The sequence below is a fragment of the Schistocerca piceifrons genome, chromosome 1 (assembly GCF_021461385.2).
Source record: "Schistocerca piceifrons isolate TAMUIC-IGC-003096 chromosome 1, iqSchPice1.1, whole genome shotgun sequence".
Classification (NCBI taxonomy): Eukaryota; Metazoa; Arthropoda; class Insecta; order Orthoptera; family Acrididae; genus Schistocerca; species Schistocerca piceifrons.
Window position 1 is genome coordinate 655380667 of NC_060138.1, and position 25657 is coordinate 655406323.

The 25657-nt window shown below is 42.8% G+C and overlaps 1 protein-coding gene and 1 pseudogene across 1 annotated transcript in view; one reads left to right on the top strand and one right to left on the bottom strand.

The window, feature by feature from the left end:
• Positions 1-8023, top strand: part of LOC124762622 (facilitated trehalose transporter Tret1-like) — a 109073-nt gene extending 101050 nt beyond the window's left edge. The window contains exon 4 of the mRNA XM_047249121.1: positions 7826-8023. Within this exon, the coding sequence (XP_047105077.1) occupies positions 7826-8023 (198 nt within the window). The remainder of the gene's footprint in view (positions 1-7825) is intronic.
• Positions 8024-20702: 12679 nt separating this feature from the next.
• On the bottom strand, positions 20703-20820 carry LOC124722076 (annotated as a pseudogene).
• Between the last annotated feature and the right edge of the window lie 4837 nt (positions 20821-25657).

Below are 25657 nucleotides of genomic sequence, written 5' to 3' on the forward strand. Positions count from 1 at the left end.
ATAAATAATCGTGTTAGCCGCTTTTCATTCCTTAGGAATCTTTCCATTGAAGTTAAAGATAAAACACGTGCCTTGCCTGTTGTTACCAGCCAGTCGGTCCAGACTACAGAGTTGTTTATGCAGGAAACTGTGGGACGGGTTCCCCTACAAAGCGGCGAGCGCTTACTCAGCACCAACGTTCTTTGCTATCTGATGCCTCACATTCACTGCTATGATGGTAGTGACCCAGATGCTGGTCGTGGCCAGTCGGCAGCCAATGGTATTGCTAGCGGTGTGCTGAGAAAGCAGGAGCTGGCGGCGGACACTGACGTTTATGATGAAAGTCAACTTGTCAGCTTGGTGATGTAAGGCTAAGTCCGGCAGCGATCAAGTACCGTCGGCTCTCTATGATTCACGCGAGAAGTGCACAGCCACCGCGTTGACCCTAGCACCCTCAGACCGAGCTGTGTTACACCATTTAGGAGCACCGTCACCCACTGACGGCTGTTTTGCAGCGTTGTCTAGTGCTGCACTAACACTATTGCACCAACGAGCTGCAGAAAAATGACGATAGATGGCCCTTACATCACTTTGCAGGTTGCAAAGACATCCTTGAAGCTCAGGAGGCAACACTATTAACAAATGTTGCGAGGCGTCGACTTGGGTTGGCCCTTCTCCACCCGTTTTAATTCGAGTTACGCAGTATCATTTTAGTTTAGCAGCAAGATTTTTTTCTTTTTAGCCAGGCTGATTGGTCGTTGTAGAACGAATTTTCGATGGCGTAACTGCCATTATCTTTAGATTACTCCTGCTGACTGATATCCTCCCATATCCACAGATCCGCAGTGGTGGGAATCGCCGTGCGCTGTGTTCGGCTGCATTTGGAGAATTTTCAGTCGCAGAGCCCATAGTTGCCCAAGTTAAAATCCGTTGTCCTTGTTGATGAGGTTCCCATGTAGCCTGATTTCGGTAGCCTCCTTTGCATACATAGTCTCGGTAGAGGGATGCGTTGGGCAGAATTTTTAGTTGGCTTCAAGGCAATGTTCAGCAATTTCTGATTTTGTAGACTGCTGGAGGTAGGTATGCCGTGTGCATTCCTTGCACTTTTCCTCAATTGTGTGAATGGGTTGTCCGACACATGCATTCTCGCACTCATATCTAATTCGATGCGGCTTCAAGCAAAGACCACACCACATAAACACCCGCTGAACACAAACCTAGAAAGACAGCTTATCTTCCATGCGCAGCCAACGTCTGTGAAAAAAAAAAAAAAGGTGTAGAATTTTATGACGACAACATATCAAATCTGTTTACCGCCCACCGGCAAAGACCAAATCCCTTTTAGCGACAGTTAAAGACGACCTGGGATCCCGGAGATCTGGAGTGTATTACATACCATGCGAGTGCGGGAATGTATGTGTCGGCCAACCCATTCGCACAAATGGAGAAAAGTGCAAGAAATACACCGACCACCAGTAGTCCACAAAATCATAAATTGTTGAACATTGCCTTGAAACCAACCACAAAATGAAATACGAAAGTACAGAAATTCTGCACAACATATTCTACTCTTTGGTCTGTATATACAAGGAGGCTATCGAGATCAGGTTACACGAGAACCTCATCAAGAAGGACAATGGATTTCAACTTAGTCAAGCATGGGCTCCAAGCGCAGCGAAAATGGAACACCGAGCACGGCGAAGGAGCGTCACTCGATTCCCGAACGCGAGGTACCACCGCGGTCGGCACATGTCGTTGTCCATAAGCGGCATTAGTCGAGGGGGAAGACAACCGGTATGTATATTGCACCTAGTGGGCCAAGATGTCGGTCAGCAGGAGTAACCTGAGGATAAAAGCACGTTACGCCGCCGAAAATTCGTTCTACAACAATCTAGCAATCCGGTTGCATGCCCGAGAGACTTTCAAGCATTACGATACTGTAAATTATTTTGACTGAGAGCCGCGTCTTTATCTGCCTCGTGATTGGCCATTGTGGCGGATGGAGTGCGCAGCTCTGGGTCAGGTGGCGATGCGCGGAGAGTAATAGTTGGTCATTCTGATGTCATATTGCGAACTCTGCAGTTTTAAGTCTACTTGGTCATTCTGGTCAGAAACTCTGCGTTTGCACTTTCAGACGAAAAAACTCGCTGTGGAAATTGGCTTCCAAAGAGCGACTGCTCATATTGTCGCTGTTAGAAAATTTTCGGTAAGCTGTAGCTTGCCTCGACCAGAGTCAACAGTTTGCCATTTTGCACTGAGGGATATCGCAGGCTTCATCCAGCAGCATCGATGACTGCAAAGGCAGACCATGGTAGCAGCCCATTTGCATCTACTACTGGCAAACGAAGCGAGGCCGAGACCTGCATCCACTCTGCCCCATCTGCTACTATAATCACCGGATCAGCGACAGGAAGGATATTACGAAATGCGAAGCACTGAGTTCATATCGAAGGAAAGAGATACAGGATTCAAGCTAGGTAATGCGGGTAACAGAACTTATGATAGTAGTGATGATCTTTTGTCTTTCTCTTCTTGTCCTGTTAGAACCAAGTGACCGCTCATTTTATCAGCTATTTTCACGAGAACATATTTCGTGGTGTTAGAAGAAAAGTAACTGCACTGGTTTACTTCCGTAATTCAGCCCCAGTATGTCCTCCACTAATTATGAATAAATGTCAAATTACAATTCTTTCATTTGATTATCAAATTTATGTCTTTTCTTGTACTAAAACCATACTACTGTACCATTTTATAAATAAACTAACTTCTCGATCACAGGTTTTCATTGAATTATTTGCTGAATCTCTTAGATTATTGTAGCTGTGCTACCACCCACCATAAATTAGTTGTTGTGGCCATTATTAATTACTAATTACTTTTCAATTAACAGCTTGATAGCGTTTCCATAATACGTAGTAGTTACATGACCGCGAAGTCTACAAGTTTCACACGAGAGCTTTTGTGAAGTTTGGAAACTAGGAGATGAGGTACTGGAGGAAGTAAAACTGTGAGAAAGGATCGCTCAGTCGTAGTTGGGTAGCTCGTCAGTAGAGCCTTTCCCGCGGAATGTAAAGCTTCCGAGTTTGAGTCTCGGTGCGGCACACAATTTTGATCTACCAGGGAGATTCAGAATGGAACTTGTTGGTGCAAAGCCTGGGCTGTAAAATGCAGGCATCGAATTGAAAAGAGTTATCTGTATTTCTGAGCGATAACCAGAAATGTATGAAGGTGCTGTGACAGCGATAGGAGAAAATTTTTTATCGATCAATTCACACTGAATTATCCAATTTGACTGCTACAAACTTTCTAGCTGTTGATGACACAGTTTAAATAGAAATATTTGCTTTCATATTATTGGACGAGTAGTTTTAACACAGTAGCAGCACTTTTTTTGCACTTACTTTGAAGACCTAACTTTTCGTGCATACTCGTCGTAAGTAGTGAAATTTGGTCGCCCGCGAACGTTTGTCCAAACATTCTAGAAATTAGGTCTGCTACAACTCTTTTTCGCATATCGAATTTCGATCCACTGTCCATGATGTGGCATCCAGCAGTTACCACGCAGTATTAACTAAATTGTTTAAAACTATTTTGTGAACAACACTTACTTCCTTACAGATACGGCTTGTAATGTGCAAGTATTGATCAACTTCAATCGCGATTTCGTCGACTTTTTTAATGATTTATTGAAAAGATTGCTGTACATTGTACATCTTTGACCTCAGAATTTGGCTCATTTTACATATTGTTCACAATTTTATTTTATTTTGTCATTTTTTATTTTATTTATTTATTTTTTTTTTTTTTTGGCCATCAGTCTTTTAACTGACTTGAGAGGCCCCATGACGAACTCTTCTCTTGTGCCAACCTCTTCATATATGAGAGTAGTTCTTGCACCTCACGTCTTCAATTATTTGTTACATATGGTCCAATTTCTGTCTTTCCCTGCAGGTTCTGCCCTCTACAGCTCCCTCAAGTCCCATGGATGTCTCTTATACCTGCCACTTTTTCCATACGTTCCTCTCCTTGCCAATTCTGCGGAAAAGCTAATTTATGTTTTATCAGTCCACCTAATTTCCAACGTCATTCTATAGCGCCACTTTTCAAACTACTCAGTTCTTCTCTTTTCTGGGTTTCCCATAGTCCATAATTCATTTCTGCACAATCCCGTGCTCAAAATGAACTTAATCAGAAATTTCTTCCGAAAATTAAGGCTTATGGTTGATACTAATAGTCCTTTTGGTCAGTGATGCAGTATTTACCTTTCGCAGTGTGCTTTTCTGTCATCCTCGTTTAGTCCGTCATGTGCTATTTTGTTACCAAGGTATCACAGTTCCACGAATTTGTCTACGTCGTGATCACCAATCCCGATAAGTTTCTCGTTGTTCTCATTTCTGCTACTCCTCAGTAATTTCACATTTTATCGGTTTACTTTCAATTCATATTCTGTTCTCATTGGACTGTTTATTCCATTCAGCAGGTTCTGTAATTTTCTTTCACTTTCACAGAGTACAGTCAGCGTATCTTACCATTGACATAGTTTCACCCTGAATTTTAATCTGATTTTTGACTTCCATCATTGTTTCTTCGGTGTATAAAGAAAGATTGCATCCCTCTCTTACACCCTTTTTAATCTGAGCACTTTGTTCTTGGTCTTTCATTCTTAATGTTCACCCTTGGTACTTCTACATATTGTATATTATTCGACATTCCCTACAGGTTACTGCTGTATTTCCCAGAATCTCGAATATTTTGCGCCATTTTGGGTTGTCGGACGCTTTTTATTAGGTCCGCAAATCCAATGAATGTGTCTCGATTTTTCTTACGTCTTAGTTCTATTATCGAGAGCGCGGTGAGAACTGCAGCTATGCTGCCTTCCCCGTTCATAAAGCCAAACTGATCGTCATCCAACAGATTCCCAGTTTTCTTTTTCAATCTTCTGCATATTAATTTTGTTAGCAACGTGGATCCATGAGTTGTTAAGCTGACTGTGGGATAATTCATACACTTGTTAGGTCTTGCTGTCTTCGGAATTTTGTGGAAGTTATGTTTCTAAAAATCTAATGGATTCTACAAAAAACAATTTTATTGCATCTACTCCAGATGATTTTAGAACTTTCTGTTTTCCATATCGTCCACTTTATTTCATCTTAAATCTTTCAAAACTCTGTTAAATTCTGCCCGTAATAGTGGATCGCCTCTACCTTTTCTTTGTCACCTCGTCTGACAGTTTCCCCTCCTCGTAGGGTCACCCTACTGTAAATAAGGATGTTAAATTGTAGAGACTAAAAATGTAACTAATGATAATGGATAAACTCAATGTAAAAACAACAGGATAAATCTATGACCCATTCTTCCAGTCCCTTTTTAAAAACTTTTAATTTTCCACGTAGCAAAAATACGATACGGATTGATACTAATTGTAATATCGCTTCTTGGCAAGAAATGATAAATGATTTGAATCTGTGATCAATTAAGTGGTGGCAGTAGTTTCACAATATATGTGTAAGTCAGTTTATGAAGCCATGACAGCATCTACACAAATAAAAATAATACTGGCGGTACTATGAACTGAAGATTTATCTTCACATATTCCACAAACTCGCACAGACATTGTTACTATTGCAGCATTCGGCATCCGACATCTCCAAGTGCAAACTGTATGTTTGACGGTACTTGAACCTAGAACAACAATATGAAGAGATACTCGTGTGTATCCCTGTAACAAAACGTTTGCTAATATGGTGGACACATAACATATTGGCCGGCCGATGTGGCCGAGCGGTTCTAGGCGCTACAGTCTGGAACCGCGCGACCGCTACGGTCGCAGGTTCGAATCCTGCCTCGGGCTTGGATGTGTGTGATGTCCTTGGGTTAGTTAGGTTTAAGTAGTTCTATGTTCTAGGGGACTGATGACCTCAAAAGTTAAGTCCCATAGTGCTCAGAGCCATTTGAACCATTTGAACATAACATATTGTCACGTAGAAGAAGGTGTAAATAGATGAGTGACGAACACTAACCTCAGTTAAAAAACCTTTATTCAGCACTTGCACATACAAGAGCACGGAGCGAACTGCTCAGACCAGAACACAAACGGTATATATACAGTTACAGAACATTCCAGTACAATGGTTCAAATGGCTCTGAGCACTATGGGACTTAAAATCTGAGGTCATCAGTCCCCTAGAACTTAGAACTACTTAAACCTAACTAACCTAAGGACGACACATACCTCGATGCCCGAAGCAGGATTCGAACCTGCAACCGTAGTGGTTGCGCGGTTCCAGACTGAAGCGCCTAGAACAGCTCGGCCACTCCGGCCGGCGAACATTCCAGTACAATGATTCTTGACATTTGTGGATACTTATACAATGTACTCGAACTGACTATAGCAACTAAAATTCACAATTCAGTCGAGTTTTGAACTCACGACCTTCCAAGCAACAGTCCAGCACTATAACCACTATACCACGACGATTGTGCGACTCAGCTTCTTCTGCGACAATATACAGCAATTACAAGCACAGTGCTACATTTAAGTAAATGAAGATTTATGTGATACAAGAGTAATTTCAGCACGTTTGTCTGCCGCGTTTTCAACCCTCGAAAAATATTCAGTTGTTGTAAAAGACACTAGATCTAAATCCAAATGATTATTAGTAATTCCACTCACAGAAATATCGAACTGCCTGTCAGACTGTATTGGTCGCTTACGTGACCCTGATGAAAGTAATTCCTTCTCATGGAAGAATGCTTGCAGATTTGCCCTTTGATGAAGGAAAGGTCATCGAACTTTAGTCTGGCTTTGATGATTGCACAGATTCTAGCAAGAATGCACGACGAAAAAGTAGAAGGATTTTTAGTGTTTTTATACTGAATAAACCAGCAACAGGAGTTTTTCACACAATTGTTAGCAAAGCATAGTTGGTTAATAGAACTTGGGCATCGTAAAATAATTCCGTAGAGCTTTTGCTGATGGAAGGTACCTATTCATGGGAATTATGGTGCCACATCAGTGCCCTGTTAATTGACTGATAGGATATTGTAATAGCTTTCTAATACTTGACTATCTTGTGTATTCACCAATCTCTCTTGGTGTCAAACATAACATGGTGGCAGGAGAGAACCCCTAACCCTATTATGAGGTGGCTTGCGTGCACGCAGGAATTGTACAGCTTGTCACAGGGCCAAATAGGGTTACGCAACAGCTGAACAAAAATATATGGCAACATAGATTATCAACAAGTTATCATAATTTACTAAAAGAAATATTTCATTACTTAAATTTCGTATAAAGCTGGAGTTAAGCAACAGTTTAAACGTCCCGATGCAGTCTTGCATTGCTGACACTGTTGATACTGTTGCTGGTCCTGAGATAGTGGAGTTGTGTGTCGGTTTATATCCACATCTAGCGGATGGATATTTACTTCATAACTATTTGAGTGACGCATGGCCGAAGCATAAATAGTCCGCATCGTGTTAGCCTTGTTTGGCGCCTGACCGCAACTGCTATGTTGCGCCTCTCACAGAGATGGCCTTGTCATGTTGGCACTCTCTACGGCTGTGCCTTGTGTCTTTTGGAGGACACAGCACTGCATTAAAACGTCCAAGTTTCATAGCGCACTGGCGTGAAAATGAAAGTGTCCTACAATTATCATGTACATCCTCAGATCTTCATTGGAGAGGCTGATAGCTAAAATCTTCCGCGGAAAAACTGATAGTACGAATTCTTTCCTGCATGCCCTGTTCTCAGAGTGTGGATAGTAAGGTCCGAAAATTCTGTCACCCCTTTCCTTTTTGGTTATAATGTGTATTTGTACTCCATATATCTTTTCTTTCGTTTCAGATGGCGGGCACAAGTACCTACAATGTGGAAGAACGTATTGTGGCAATTGCATGGGCTCGTGAACGTGCACACACCGGAAAAACCATGAAGATGCTCAACGGGATTTTGCGGCACGACTCGATAAAGAAGCTCCACCAGAGCGAACGATTCTGCGATGGCAATAGAACGCTGCAGAACCGGACCCATTGTGGACTGTAAGAGGCTTAACGCGATGAAAAACATGTGCAGCAGTGGCTGCTTCTGTGACCAGGTCTCCCACAAAATAATTACGAAAAAAATCTCCTGAATTTGGATTTCCAAAAAATAACAATGCTGACAAACATGAAGACAGATCTGCAATTAAAATCTTTCAGGCCAACATTCGTAAATGAGCTAAGTGATGACACACGGCGAAGACATCAAGCTTCCTCAAGATTACTCAGTATGTTTGTGACGCTCCCACAGCGGGGAAAAAGTTTCTTCTCAGACGAATGTGCAACTTATTGGTCTTGCCAGAATAGGTCTATTTTTTGGGAGCAAGAAAAACCCATATTACCATGAAGATTTAGATAACAATACCCCGCATGTTATGATCTGGGCTACAATGTCTAGTAGGCACCTTATTGTTGTTGTTGTGGTCTTCAGTCCTGAGACCGGTTTGATGCGGCTCTCCATGCTACTCTATCCTGCGCAAGCTTCTTCACCTACCAGTACCTACTGCAACCTACATCCTTCTGAATCTGCTTAGTGTATTCATCTCTTGGACTCCCTCTACGATTTTTACCCTCCACGCTGCCCTCCAATACTAAATTGGTGATCCCTTGATGCCTCAGAACATGTCCTACCAACCGATCCCTTCCTCTGGTCAAGTTGTGCCACAAACTTCTCTTCTCCCCAATCCTATTCAATACTTCCTAATTAGTTATGTGATCTACCCATCTAATCTTCAGCATTCTTCTGTAGCACCACATTTCGAAAGCTTCTATTCTCTTCTTGTCCAAGCTATTTATCGTCCATGTTTCACTTCCATACATGGCTACACTCCATACAAATACTTTCAGAAATGACTTCCTGACACTTAAATCTATACTCGATGTTAACAAATTTCTCTTCTTCAGAAACGCTTTCCTTGCCACTGCCAGTCTACATTTTATATCCTCTCTGTTTCGACCATCATCAGTTATTTTGCTCCCCAAATAGCAAAACTCCTTTACTACTTTAAGTGTCTTATTTCCTAATCTAATTCCCTCAGCATCACCCGACTTAATTCGACTACATTCCTTTATCCTCGTTTTGCTTTTGTTGATGTTCATCTTATATCCTCCTTTCAAGACCCTATCCATTCCGTTCAACTGCTCTTCCAAGTCCTTTGCTGTCTCTGACAGAATTACAATGTCATCGGCGAACCTCGAAGTTTTTATTTCTTTTCCATGGATTTTAATACCTACTCCGAATTTTTCTTTTGTTTCCTTCACTGCTTGCTCAATATACAGATTGAATAACATCGGGGAGAGACTACAACCCTGTCTCACTCCCTTCCCAACCAATGCTTCTCTTTCATGTCCCTCGACTATTATAACTGCCAACTGGTTTCTGTAGAAATTGTAAATAGCCTTTCGCTCACTGTATTTTACCCCTGCCACCTTCAGAATTTGAAAGAGAGTATTCCAGTCAACATTGTCAAAAGCTTTCTCCGAGCCTACAAACGCTAGAAACGTAAGTTTGCCCTTCCTTAATCTAGCTTCTAAGGTAAGTCGTAGAGTCAGTATTGCCTCACGTGTTCCAACATTTCTACGGAATCCAAACTGATCTTCCCCGAGGTCGGCTTCTACTAGTTTTTCCATTCGTCTGTAAAGAATTCGCGTTAGTATTTTGCAGCTCCGACGTATTAAACTGATAGTTCGGTAATTTTCACATCTGTCAACACCTGCTTTCTTTGGGATTGGAATTATTATATTCTTCTTGAAGTATGAGGGTATTTCGCCTGTCTCATACATCTTACTCACCAGATGGTAGAGTTTTGTCAGGACTGGCTCTCCCAAGGCCGTCAGTAGTTCTAATGGAATGTTGTCTACTCCGGGGACCTTGTTTCGACTTAGGTCTTTCAGTGCTCTGTCAAACGCTTCACGCAGTATCGTATCTCCCATTTCATCTTCATCTTCATCCTCTTCCATTTCCATAATATTGTCTTCAACTACATCACCCTTGTATAGACCCTCTATATACTGCTTCCACATTTCTGCTTTCCCTTCTTTGCTTAGAACTGGGTTTCCATCTGAGCTCTTGATGTTCATACAAGTGGTTCTCTTATCTCCATAGGTCTCTTTAACTTTCCTGTAGGCAGTATCTATCTTACCCCTAGTGAGATAAGCCTCTACATCCTTACATTTGTCCTCTAGCCATCCCTGCTTAGCCATTTTGCACTTCCTGTCGATATCATTTTTGAGACCTTGGTATTCCTTTTTGCATTCTTCATTTACTGCATTTTTATATTTTCTCCTTTCATCAATTAAATTCAATATTTCTTCTGTTACCCAAGTATTTCTACTAGCCCTCGTCTTTTTACCTATTTGATCCTCTGCTGCCTTCACTATTTCATCCCTCAAAGCTACCCATTCTTCTTCTACTGCATTTCTTTCCCCAATTCCTGTCAATTGTTCCCTTATGCTCTCCCTGAAACTCTCTACAACCTCTGGTTCTTTCAGTTTATCTCCTTAAATTCCCACCTTTTTTCAGTTTCTTCAGTTTTAATCTACAGGTCAAAACCAATAGATTGTGGTCAGAGTCCACATCTGCCCCTGGAAATGTCTTACAATTTTAAACCTGGTTCCTAAAACTCTGTCTTACCATTATATAATCAATCTGACACCTTCCAGTATCTCCAGGCCTCTTCCATGTATACAGTCTTCTTTCATGAATCTTGAACCAAGTGTTAGCTATAATTAAGTTATGCTCTCTGCAAAATTCTATTAGGCGGTTTCCAATTTCATTTCTTACCCCCATCCCATATTCACCTTCTACGTTTCCTTCTATTCCTTTTCCTACAATCGAATTCCAGTCATCCATGACTATTAAATTTTCGTCACTCTTCACTATCTGAATAATTTCTTTTATTTCATCATACATTTCTTCAATTTCTTCGTCATCTGTAGAGCTAGTTGGCATATAAACTTGTACTACTGTAGTAGGTGTGGGCTTCGTATCTATTCTGGCCACAATAATGCGTTCACTATGCTGTTTGTAGTAGCTTACCCGCATTCCTATTTTTCTATTCATTATTAAACCTACTCCTGCATTACCCCTATTTGACTTTGTATTTATAAACCTGTGTGTTTATAACCCTGTAATCACCTGACCAGAAGTCTTGTTCCTCCTGCCACCGAACTTCACTAATTCCCACTATATCTAACTTTAACCTATCCATTTCCCTTTTTAAATTTTCTAACCTACCTGCCCGATTAAGGGATTTGACATCCCACGCACCGATCCATAGAACACCAGTTTTCTTTCTCCTGATAACGACATCTTCTTGAGTAGTCCCCGCCCGGAGATCTGAATGGGGGACTATTTTACCTCCGGAATATTTTACCCAAGAGGACGCCATCATCATTTAATCATACACTAAAGCTGCATGCCCTCGGGAAAAATTACGGCCGTAGTTTCTCCTTGCTTTTAGCCGTTCACAGTACCAGCACAGCCAGGCCGTTTTGGTTATTGTTACAAGGCCAGATCAGTCAATCATCCAGACTGTTGCCCCTGAAACTACTGAAAAGGCTGCTGCCCCTCTTCAGGAACCACACGTTAGTACGTTTGCCTGGCCTCTCAACAGATACCCCTCCGTTGTGGTTGCACCTACGGTACGGCTATCTGTATCGCTGAGGCACGCAAGCCTCCCCACCAACGGCAAGGTCCATGGTTCATGGGGGGGGGGGGGGAAGGGGGACCGTATTTCTTTGACGATGTAGTGAATCAACAATCATACTTGCGAATATTGCGTGAATGGCTCATTCCAGAGCTCCAGAGACTGAACATTTTTGGTGACAGTTGGCTTCAACAAGCTGGAGCTCTGACCACTATGCTCTCCGTTTTCGAGAATTCTTGATGGAGTGCTACCCCAGAGATGGATAGGAAGAGGATCAGTCAGAGCGCGATCGAGTGGCCTCCGAGAAGTCCAGATCAGATGTAATGCGACAGTTCCTTGCGGCGAATAGTTAAGCAGCATGTCGCGAAACAACGCTGCCAGACAATGACGAATTGAAGTAAGCTGTTAGGCAAGCATTCAAAGAAATCACGCTGCCTATGCTACGAAAAATTTCACAGAGGACTGGCGCTGCACCATTTTGGGCCGCGACAATGATGGTGCCAATACTGATGTTGTGGGTCTTTAAACAAACTAGAACGTAAGGTATCAACATTTGCTACATATCTGCTATGACATGTTCAAAATAAGTACATAAATAAATACATTTCAAGACCAAAAAAGATGGGGGTGAGAGAATTTTCGGGCCAAACTGTACTTAGACGAAAAACTTTGTGATATTCCTGGCTGTGGCCGCCAGTATTTTATTTTGCTAGAAGCTCGCCATGATGTAGCTTGATTCACATGAAGTATCATGTGGTACAAAAGTGGAGTGAGGTACAAGCAACAGATGGTACAAGATGTACCAGTCCGGTGTGAGAGTCCGCCAATTGTATTTAACTTGCTTCTGAGTGGTCGGCACGTTCGGCTGCTTGGCGCCGAAACGCTTAACTTCTCTTATTAATTACACTCCTGGAAATGGAAAAAAGAACACATTGACACCGGTGTGTCAGACCCACCATACTTGCTCCGGACACTGCGAGAGGGCTGTACAAGCGGTACAGCGGACACACCAGGAACCGCGGTGTTGGCCGTCGAATGGCGCTAGCTGCGCAGCATTTGTGCACCGCCGCCGTCAGTGTCAGCCAGTTTGCCGTGGCATACGGAGCTCCATCGCAGTCTTTAACACTGGTAGCATGCCGCGACAGCGTGGACGTGAACCGTATGTGCACTTGACGGACTTTGAGCGAGGGCATATAGTGGGCATGCGGGAGGCCGGGTGGACGTACCGCCGAATTGCTCAACACGTGTGGCGTGAGGTCTCCACAGTACATCGATGTTGTCGCCAGTGGTCGGCGGAAGGTGCACGTGCCCGTCGACCTGGGACCGGACCGCAGCGACGCACGGATGCACGCCAAGAACGTAGGATCCTACGCAGTGCCATAGGGGACCGCACCGCCACTTCCCAGCAAATTAGGGACACTGTTGCTCCTGGGGTATCGGCGAGGACCATTCGCAATCGTCTCCATGAAGCTGGGCTACGGTCCCGCACACCGTTAGGCCGTCTTCCGCTCACGCCCCAACATCGTGCAGCCCGCCTCCAGTGGTGTCGCGACAGGCGTGAATGGAGGGACGAATGGAGACGTGTCGTCTTCAGCGATGAGAGTCGCTTCTGCCTTGGTGCCAATGATGGTCGTATGCGTGTTTGGCGCCGTGCAGGTGAGCGCCACAATCAGGACTGCATACGACCGAGGCACACAGGGCCAACACCCGGCATCATGGTGTGGGGAGCGATCTCCTACACTGGCCGTACACCACTGGTGATCGTCGAGGGGACACTGAATAGTGCACGGTACATCCAAACCGTCATCGAACCCATCGTTCTACCATTCCTAGACCGGCAAGGGAACTTGCTGTTCCAACAGGACAATGCACGTCCGCATGTATCCCGTGCCACCCAACGTGCTCTAGAAGGTGTAAGTCAACTACCCTGGCCAGCAAGATCTCCGGATCTGTCCCCCATTGAGCATGTTTGGGACTGGATGAAGCGTCGTCTCACGCGGTCTGCACGTCCAGCACGAACGCTGGTCCAACTGAGGCGCCAGGTGGAAATGGCATGGCAAGCCGTTCCACAGGACTACATCCAGCATCTCTACGATCGTCTCCATGGGAGAATAGCAGCCTGCATTGCTGCGAAAGGTGGATATACACTGTACTAGTGCCGACATTGTGCATGCTCTGTTGCCTGTGTCTGTGTGCCTGTGGTTCTGTCAGTGTGATCATGTGATGTATCTGACCCCAGGAATGTGTCAATAAAGTTTCCCCTTCCTGGGACAATGAATTCACGGTGTTCTTATTTCAATTTCCAGGAGTGTATTTATATCCTTTCCATTGTATTTAACCTAGCTTTTAGTATGACAGTCTCTCATCGTTATCCTACGAGTCTACCGCTTTCTATATTAAATTTCACAAGTTTTTAGAAACCATATTGCAACCGAAGTGCTTCGGACACCTTCGTGTCGCTTTGACGCGGCTGGGAGATGAAGTACATCGGCTGCGCTACTCACTCTTTTGCTGACGTTCTGGAGGGCCGGACACGTATCTCAGCATCGTGCGTTACTTAGATGTGAATATGTTAAGTCACTCTGTTTCGAGCGTTCTTCAGGGCCGGCCATGTGGTACTCTGTATCGGGCTTAACTTAGTTGTCAATATGTAATACTCACTCTGTCCAGTGCGTACTGGACAGCCGGACATGTGTATCATATTTCGGAAGTTGGATTGAAAAGTTACCATACAATTAGTAAAACTACGTCGAGTGTTGTAAACGATAGTGTAAATGTGTGAATATTTGAATAATAACCAAACAGGATACATTAATCAGAAGTGTCGCCTAATATAACTGCGAGTACTACAGATCTTGCCCTCTGTATATAGAGAGACCAATCTGGGCAAGTGGTACCCCGCAAAAAGCACCATCACGGGCTCGAATTGACAGCTTACCAGCCTACACTGAAGAAGATTCCACGACCGACGAGATGTCTTCTGTACTGGAGACACAACCTTAGAAGACGACAAGTTGGTGGGAAGAACGGCCAGAGACTCATATTCGATCTCTTCAGCTTCCTAATCTGACTTCCAAAGAGACATGTCATTCATAACTTTCCAATTTTAAAAACGTACAGGCTACTGTCCTGTATAGGGAAAGAAATAACAAAAATTTGTTACACTCACCATTGCTCCATAGCGAAAAACAATTGCTTCAAACCGTTATCTAAACATCTATTCAGCGTCAGTGTTGTTATTGATACATTCATTAAGAACGATTCGGAAAAACCACGTATAATCGCGCTCCTTGACATTCTATGTGAAGATAAAGTCTGTCGCCGTCTAGAACAGATATCATCTACACTCGACACGTGAAGTAAAAGGATGAATGTCACTGTCACTGCAGCTGACTACTATCTATAATTGCGCTATCTACCCTCCGTAACCAAGACATCACACGGAAGCTATGGAGGAAGCAATTTTTGGAAGAACAGAGCGTTAATTATACTTGTGCAACCGTGAGTCCAACCTGGACTGAAGTAGGTAAAGCATAAAATTGAAGTACTGATCACCATGAAGCAAAGGGAGTACGGCTAAGATATTTCTTTCGTTTTTCAATATTACTAACATTTTAGTACGAACTGATGTAAAATGTAATGCGGATGAAGTTGGATTGAGTGAGAGGTGAGCCAGGTCCAAATAGGAGCCTCGTAGCAGGTTAACATTAACAATGCTTGCTCCACTCCTCACTCTGGGTATTGTTTCTTTACGGAGTCCAACCCACCTTTTAGAGAAAGCCCCATCAATACCTCAGAAAGACGTCACACAAAAAAGAAAATACAGAATTTACAAGTTTTACAAATATGTAGTGTAAATGTAAGAATATTTGAGTAATAACCAAACAGCATTCATTAATGAGAAGTGTCGCCTACCATCATCGTCAGTTCTACAGGTCTTGCCCTCTGTAGATACAGAGACTAATCTGGGCAAGTGGCATACCGCAAAAACTCACACTCACAGGTTCGAACTGACGCGTAGCAGCCTTCATTGAAGAACATCCCACGGCCGATGAGCTGTCATCTGCGCTGGGGACACAACTTTAGAAGAGGACAGGTTGGTGGTAAGAACGGTTAGAGACTCTTATTCAATCTCTCCAGCTTCCAGATCTGACTTCCAAAGGGACACATAATTTATACACAGCATCTCCTTGCTAGGGACCGTGTATTTAAAGAAGAGGCTACTATCCGTTAACGAGAGCTGCGAACTGTGTGAGACGTTAAAATCATAGTGAGAACAGTGGACCGTAATGATTATCATTATACTCCTGAATCAGTATTGTATGAATAGTGAAAAACATAAAAAGCGACACTGTGTGTACTGTGAAATTATATCCTGTTTTAACATTTGTGCCGGCCGTGGTGGCCGAGCGGTTCTAGGTGCTACAGTCTGGAACCGCGGGACCGCTACCGTCGCAGGTTCGAATCCTGCCTCGGGCATGGATGTGTGTGATGTCCATAGGTTAGTTAGGTTTAAGTAGTTGTAAGTTCTAGGGGACTGATGACCTTAGAAGTTAAGTCCCATAGTGCTCAGAGCCATTTGAACCATTTTTTTTTTAACTGTTAGGCAACAAAATTTATAAATGTCACTTATTAATCCGCGTCGCGTAGTTGAAAGGGGAAACGCTAAAACGCAAAATCGAAGTGTAAAGTTGTAAGTGTGGGCCCGGTCCAAAGGGATTACGTTTTATTTCACCGCTACAAGAAACAAAGCTTCAGGGAGCAGTTAGCAGAGCAGCGTGCAGCAGGCGAGGTGGATGATATGGAAGGAACACGTGTCCCTTCACCAGCTGCAGTCCAACGTCAGCAAGCGACGAAAGGCAGAGATTGGCAAGCGGCGAACGGCAGAAATGGCTGAAGACACCCAACACGACGAAAAAACGTGGCGAGCAGCAGCATCGCGCCGGAGTAGAAGGTAGCGTGTACGCTATCACTTTACAGCTAGCGAGAGGAAGCTAGTATTGACAAACATAGGGATTTTTAAGAATATTGTTAAATTGTTTCCAAATAATTTCTTTAATAACAAAACGTCAGGAGAAAGCGAAACACGGTACAATCTTAGAAGTAGAGAGTCAGTGCAGCCTCAGGGCAATGAAATTGAAGAGGCAAGCCAATTACAGGACATGCCAAATGAAATTAGTAATATAAGTAAAGAGCATATTAACCTAAAGTCAATAATGGAGAATGTACAGGAAAAATTTGATTCAATGGTAGATGAGGAAAGTGTAGAAAATCAAATGGATGATAGCTATTTACCTGAAACATCTGATGTAGAAACTGAAGTTTTCCAAGAAAACAATTTCAGATAGCAGCAGTAGTGAAACCGCAGAGGTGGATTCTGTTGTCGATGACATGAATGTTAATAATAAGTTAAATAAGGTGAATGTCAGAGGTGATGACTCTGACACCGCCATTGCTAATGAATCAACGAGTAGAACAAGTAGATTATGCCTTGAACAGCATCAGCTGATACATTGCCTACACATGATAATAAAAAAGTATGGTTGAAGTATTAACAGAGTAGTATCTGAGTAAAAAAAATTAAAAAAAAGCTAGAAGAAAAAATAGAACAAGGGCAAAAAGAATTAAAAAAGGATTCAAATGAATTAAAGAAAGGACAAAAATTACTTGCTGATAAAACAGAAGCAACGACCGTGACTCAAACAGAAATAGCATATCGAACAATAATAACGAGCAAGGTAGAAGGGAGGACGACAGACCTCACATAAGTAACCGAAAGGTAGAGGAAGAAGTGGAGTTCGAAGAGGTTTTAGGAGAGGAAATAACCATAATGGTAGCAGGTAATATTATAGTAATAATGATCAATTTTGAGGCAGAGATCGTACTCTGAGAGGGCAAGAAATCAAGGGGAGTCGGAAAACGTGTAGACGATTCGGACATGGTGCAATCTCGAACGGCCGAAATAAGTGGACCACAAATGAGTCTTGGGATATGAGGAGAGTGATAACAATAAAGATGCACTTATGGAAGAGGACAGCCCAGAGGTAGAGGAAATGTACCAACTAGCTGTTAAAATTGAAGTTCAAAACATTAAGACAGTTGCGATTCTGGACTCAGGTAGCGAAGTTAGTGCAATCTCAAATGACTTTTACGAGAGAATAAAGCAAAATAAGCAAGTACCAGAGTTATCTGTACAAGGAGTAACGGTGGTTACTGCCTGTGGGGCCTGAAGCAAGGTTATAAACAAGCAGATTTTATTGGAATTTGTACTGCAGGAAAATAGATTCACAGTTAATGCCATGGTAGTAATGACCGGCCTATGTGTCAATTTAGTCCTGGGAGCAGATTCGTTAAATGCCAATAGAGCAATGCTAGATTTTGCTGAATGTGTAATGAAAATGAAAGAGGGACAGGAGGAAAATGTAATACAATCTATAGGGAACCGGGGACCACAGCGTGACGAAAGTAATGGCAAAATACGAATACTCAGGGAACAGATGTGTTGGAACCACAAAGCGAGAAAAACCCTTAGTTTATTTACAAGAGTAGAGTCACAGGAGGTGGTAAGCATCGAGATACGGATCAGAGAAAAGATCGCAACCATTAAAGGTTTAACTGAGCAACAAGCCTGTGAGTTCAGGACGCAGATGACTACAGCACAAAAGAGCGCTTTCAAAGAAACCAGGCTGCTTGAAAGACTATGAGTATTGTTTTCAAGTAAGGCCACGTAGCCACTTTAGGTTTAAGCCCTATTCCATTCCACTGGCAAAAAGGGAAGCTGTGTACAAAGAAATTAAAAATAAGATTGAATGGAAAGTAATAGAGCGCTCCAAAAGTAATTACAGTAGCCCCCTATCATTGTAACAAAGAAGGATAACTGAGTTAGAATTACGCTCGATGCCAGGGCATTGAACAAAATAATACAGCTACAAATGGATTGTCCTGAAGTATTAGATGAATTGCTGCGGAAGTTCAATGGCGTCAAAATATTGACAAGCACGTACTTGATTGACAGCTTCTGGCAAACACCTCTAGCTCAGGAATGTAAAAAATGTACAGGGTTTGTATATAGAGGAGGAAGTTATCATTTTAGAGTGTTGCCATTTGGTCTGAATATATCAACATCAGCCTTCATATGCATGTTGCACTAAGTGCTAGGATAACAGCTGCTAGACAAAATCACAGTCTACATCGATGACATTCTAATTACTGCCAAAATTTGGGAGGCACATAATGAATTATTGAAACAAGTTATTGAAAAATATGAGAAGAATAATATTAGTGCCAACCTAGACAAGTCCGAATTCGGAAAAGGCGAAATTAAATTTTTAAGGCATCTCATTTCAGCAGAAGGCATCAATCCTGACCCTGACAAACTCGAAGCATTAGAAATTTCCCACAGCCTGAGACCAAAATTCAGATTAAAGCATTTTTAGGGCTCACCGGATTCTATCGCAAATTTGACATCAATCAGGCACTCAATGCTCAGGAATTGCAGGGATTAACTAAAAAGAATGCCACTTGGGTGTGAGCTAAAGAGTAAGGGGAAGAGTTTCAAAAGATTATCTAACAGTATTATCTAACAGTATCGTGTTAGCCCACCAGAATTTAAATGAGCCATTTTTCATTTTTTCAGACAGTTCAGAATATGGTATAGGGGCTCATCTCTGCCAGTTTATTGAAAATAATGGGAAAATAGAAAAGAGGACCATATTTTTTGCTAGTACAGTATTGAATAAATGGGAAAGAAAATATTCTGTCACAGAATAGGAGGCTTTGACAGTAGTCCTTTCAGGGGAAAAGGAGGTATCAGTTATGTACCTCAGACAAGTAAAGAATGAGGACAACATTCGAATCATCCTACAAAACCTAAGAAGGGAACAAAATAAGGATGAGGATATTGAGCTTATCAAAGCAGAATGGAGTAGGAATATTGACACTAAAATCAGTAAATTTTGTATCATATATAAAGGGATCTTACATAGGAGAGCAGATTCTGAGAAAAATCAATGGAAGGCCTGTTGGCCGAAACAGTGTACAAGTAACCTAATTTGGGAAATACACTACACTCATGTACACTTTGATGCGAACAGTATTGAAAATGTGCATTAAATGTTAGAAGACAAAGGCGTATAATTCTAGAAATAGAATGGAAAAGCATAACATGATCCCGAGCAAAATATTGGAAAAGGTCTGCGTGGATTTATATGGCCTCCGTTCAACGTCACGAGGAGGATATAAATATGTCTTTGTGGTGTTGGATATGTTGTCAAAGCATGTGATATTATATCCGTTGAGAAAGACCACTAGTAAATCAGTAACAGACAAAATAAAGAACGACTATGTTACCAATCTAGGGAAACCCGAGAGAATCATTAGCTATACGTAAAGCAGGTCACTTTAGTATACTGGAAGCGAATGTTGAACGACTTAGATATAAAACCCAATTATATTTCAAAGTACCATCCTCAATCCAACGTGAGCGAGAGAGTTACGAGAGAGTTCAATAGATTATTTAGAACTTAGGCCGGCCGGTGTGGCCGAGCGGTTCCAGGCGCTTCAGTCTGGAACCACGCGACCGCTACGGTCGCAGGTTCGAATCCTGCCTCGGGTATGGATGTGTGTGATGTCCTTAGGTTAGTTAGGTTTAAGTAGTTCTAAGTTCTAGGGGAGTGATGACCTCAGAAGTTAAGTCCCATAGTGCTCAGAGCCATTTGAACCATTTTATTTAGAACTTACTGCGCTAAGAAACATTATACGTGGGCAGAACATGTGGAAGAGTCTAAAAGAATAATCAATGAGTTGCCTCACTCGACCACAGAAATACTCTCCGTCCGAACAGGCCATGGAAAACCCAACGGTACCGACCGGCCGCCGTGTCATCCTCAGCCACACGCGTCACTGGAGGGGGATATGGAGGGGGATGTAGTCAGCACACAAATCTCCCGGCCGAATGTCAGTTTACGAGACCGGAGCCGCTACTTCTCAATCAAGTAGCTCCTCAGTTTGCCTCACAAGGGCTGATTGCACTCCGCTTGCCAACAGCGCTCGGCAGATCGGATGGTCACCCATCCAAGTGCTAGCCCAGCCCAACAGCGCTTAACTTCGGTGATCTGACGGGAACCGATGTTACCGCTGCGGCAAGGCCGTTGGCACCACAGAAATACCTCCGGAGGAATCGACGATAGGGGAGAGGGTGCCCAGTATTATCGAGAAAATAATTAGTTTTCCATCCAGAGATGAATTATCTACTCAAGAGGAAAGTGATCTGGCATTAAAGAGGATAAAGGGAAAGGCGACTAAACGTAAGAGTAAACATGATCAGCAAGTCAGACAGGTATCGTACCAAGTTGATGAACTGGTGCTAATTAAGTCCACACCGAGGTCCTCACAAATCAATTCGGAAACCAAGAAGTTCATTGGCACAGTAGAGGAGCTACTGAGAAATTGGAAACTTCAATTTTTTTCCACATTTGCGGCAAAATTTTCTCATTTCCAAAATTGTTAGTTGTCTTTGTGATCAGGCCAATTTTGGAAATCAAAGAAGGAGGGGGATGTTATTTTGCTAGAAGTCGCCTTGACGCAGCTTGATACACGTGAAGTACGCACTCTTGTCTAGTGCATACCGGAGACCCGGACATGTGTATCACATTTCGGCGGTTGGATGGACAAGTTGCCATACAATTAAGAAAGAAAAGATAGTGTAAATGCATGAATATTTGAATAGTAACCAAACAAGATACATTAATGAGAAGTGTCACCTACCATCACTGTGAGTACTACTGATCTTGCCCTCTGTAGATACGGAGACCAATCTGGGCAAGTGGCATCTCGCAAAAAGCACAATCACGGGCTCGAATTGACAGCTTACCAGCCTACACTGAAGAAGATCCAACGACCAACGAGTTGTCCTCTGTGCAGGGGGACACAACTTCAGAAGACAAGTTGGTGGAAAGAACGGTCAGAGACGCATTTTCGACATCTCCAGCTTCCAGATCTGACTTCCAAAGGGACGTGTAATTTATAACTTTCCAAATTTAAAAACGTACATGCCACTGTCCCGTATAGGGTTTGAAATAACAAAAATTTGTTAGACTCGCCGTTGTTCCATAGCGAGAAACAATTTTTTCAATCCGTTATCTAAACATCTATTCAGCGTCAGTGTTGTTATTGATACATTCATTGAGAACGATTCTGAAAAACCACGTATAATCGCGCTCCTTGACATTCTATGTGAAGATAAAGTTTGTCGCCGTCTAGAACAGATATCATCTACACTCGACACGTGAAGCAAAAGGATGAATGTCACTGTCACTGCAGCTGACTACTATCTATAATTGCGCTATCTACCCTCCGTAACCAAGACATCACACGGAAGCTATGGAGGAAGCAATTTTTGGAAGAACAGAGCGTTAATTATACTTGTGCAAACCGTGAGTCCAACCTGGACTGAAGTAGGTAAAGCATAAAATTAAGTACTGATCACCATGAAGCAAAGGGTGTACGGCTAAGATATTTCTTTCGTTTTTCACTATTGCTAACATTTTAGTGCGAACTGATCTGAAATGTAATGTCGAGGAAGTTGGATTGAGAGAAAGGTGAGCTATGTCCAACTAGGAGCCTCATAGCAGGTTAACTTTAACAATCGTTGAGCCTCTCCTCATCCTGGGTATTGTTTCTTTACGGAGTCCAACCCACCTTTTAGAGAAAGCCTAACCTAGACCTCAGAAAGACGTCACACAAAAAATAAAATACAGATTTCACAAGTTTTACAAAAATGTCATGTACAAATCATTCTTCTGTCTCGACTAAACTGCTTTTATGGTGTCAGGTGAAGCATTGCCTCACAGAAACGACTGCCAAACCCACAAATAGTAAAAATGTATGTAGTGTAAACCCCAAGAAAGAAAAAATATTACAATCATAATGAAAATCTTAACAGGAGATTACATTATTGCTATAACTTTAACGTAATTCAAAAATAAACTGACGGAAAAAACATCGCAACACCAAAAATAATTAACGTAGAGTGATGAAATTTCTGGACTAGATTTGTCTAACAACGCAAAATCACAAGTTAATTAAAGCGCGAGATAAACCATTACTAATGTACCCGCCAGGGTGGCCGAGAGCGCTAACGCGCTGCTTCCTGGACTCAGATAGGCGCACCGGCCCTGGATCGAATCCGCCCGGCGGATTAAGGACGAGGGCCGATGTGCCGGCCAGCCTGGATGTGGTTTTTAGGCGGCTTTCCACATCCCACTAGGTGAATACCGGGCTGGTTCCCACTTTCCGCCTCAGTTACACGGCTCGCAGACATCTGCACACATTCGCACTATTCCATGGATTACACTCGACGCAGACAGTTGGAGTACATCGATTCCGTCCTGGAGGGTACGGGGTGGCGGCAGGAAGGGCATCCGGCCACTCCTTAACTATTAACATGCCAAATCCGATTAACAATGGCTGACCCTGCGTAACTGTGGGACAAGGCTCAAGCGATAGATAGAATAAACCATTTCTAAAATGTAGGTCATGTGCATTAATATCCGGTGTAACCGTCAGACAGTTGAATGGAAGCATGCAGACATGCATGCATCGTGTTACACTGTGCCAGATGTCAGTTTGTCGGCTGGAGTTCCATGCCTGTTGCACTTGGTGGGTCAGTGCAAGGACCGTTAATGCTGGTTGTGGATGATACTAGAGTTGTCGTCCGATGATGCCCCATATGTGCTCGACTGGAGACAGATCTGGTGATCCAGCAAGCCAAGAACATGTCGACACTCTGTTGAGCTGGCTGGGTTACAACAGCGGTATGTGGGTGAGCGTTGTCCTGTTGAAGAACACACCCTGGAATGCTCTTCATGAATCGCAGCAAAATAGGTCGAATTACCACACGTACAAATTTGCAGTCAGGATACGTGGGATAACCACGAGAGTGCTCCTGTTGTTATACGTAACTGTATCCAAGACAATAACTGCAGTTGTGACTCCAGCGTGTATAGAACGCAGACAGGCTTGCTGCAGACACTCAACTGGCCTCGTTCTAATCAACACTCGCCCATCACTGGCACCGAGGCGGAACCAGCTTTCATCAGATAACACAATTGCCCTCGAAGAGCTTTAGCTTGACACCACTGATGACACAAATGGCGGTGGTTTGGAGTCAGTGGAATGCAGGCAACAGGGCGTCTTGTTCGGAGCTGTCCTTGAAGTAACCGATTTGTAACAGTTCGTTGTGCCACTGTGGTGCCAACTGCTGTTCAAATTGCTGCTGCAGATGGAGCACGACGCGCCAGAGCAAAACGCCGAACGTGAGGGTCTTCCCTGTCGGCAGTGCCACGTGGCCGTGCAGAGCCTGGTCTTCTTGTGACCGTACATTCTCGAGACCACCGTTGCCATCAACCATGTACTATGGCTACAATGCTGCCAAGTCCCTCTGCAATATCGTAGAAGCAACATCCAGCTTTTCATAGCCCTATCACGTGACGTCTTTCAACTCAGTGAGGTGTTGATAAAGGGGTCTTTGTCTCATTAAATCCATTCTGGACAAACATCAGCTCATCATATTCAGCCTCAAAGGTAACTAACGCTCACAACCGTTACAGCCTGTATTTAAGGCAAATCTGATTTGCATCCACTTAGTGACGCTACTAACTTGGTGGCTGGCGTGAAATTTGGGTAGCTATCATCTTTCAGATTACGACAAGTCAAGGACAAGGAGATATATACATATAAGCGAGAGGGATGTACATGTGTATGATAAACCCCTTCCCTAGAAAATTTCCTCCCTTCATATCTCCTCTGTGTTACCTAAGATGTTGTGTCAGTGATCTTATTTGTATTAAGACTGCAGTACACTTGAGGTGCCTAGCTGCTTCCACCGCCCTGAGTGGAATGCATAAGTTCTAGTAAATGTTCGCCAACCTGCAGTCTTCTATAGTTGTCCCCTGCGCAGAAAACAGCACGTAGGTCGTGAGGCCTTTATCTTAAGACTGTAATGAACTGTTACCGATGGAGTGGTGCATAAATAATTAAATTCTGAATTGGTCTCTTTAAATGGATGCCACTCGCTTGGTATCAGTAGAACACGAAAAACTATACAATTATAGTCCACTTTATAAATCACAAATAATTTCCATTCCTCACACTTCCATTGAAAATAAACAAAATGACTTGCATGTTTGCGTAATTACTATCACACTAGTTCTCAGTTACACGTCCAAAAAACCAAAGATTGCTAATGAAGCACTTAGCCGATACCGACCACGACGGACAACATGTCTGTTCTCTGAGAGTGCCGACCTAGCTCTTACACTTAAAAGCCATAGATTGCTAATTAAGTCTTAACTGATGCCGACCGCAGCAGACAACATGTTTGTCCTCCAAGATTGCCAAACCAGCTTTGATGTTACAGCTGAACCATCTCGCCCGTTATCTAAGTTAACGCGACCCGATGATCTCCGAAGTGCTTCATCTGCCTTTCCGTTTGGCAACAGTTTATTATTTTACTGATACTTAACATTTTTTAAATAATTACTATTGAGAGATGCTTTTGTATAAAGGCAAGTAAATAAACTTTTTAGTTTTTTCTAATAGCAATAACAGAAATTTCTCATTTTGGCGCCCCACTTTCGAACGCAGAAGCCAATCGCGAAGAAGGGCCACAATTGAGGTAGTCTTTCTCACATACCGAATAAACCATCTGTCACCTGTACCTAACACCACGTTACGTCGTCGTCCCACTGTTGCCTTCTCAGCTGCTCTAAGAAGAGCTTATTGTAGCTGAATATGATCGCTATAAAGCCAGCCTTCCGAGATTTCCAAAAATTGCGATGTTCTCGCAGTCAAAAATCAGTTTCCGAAATAATCGAATTTTTACTGAAATTTGTAAAAAATTTTCTGTTATCTTGTAAGAGCCAACCATTCCACTATACTTGTGATTCGTCATTATTTTTCAAAACTTCGACCTGCTTTGATTAATTTATATA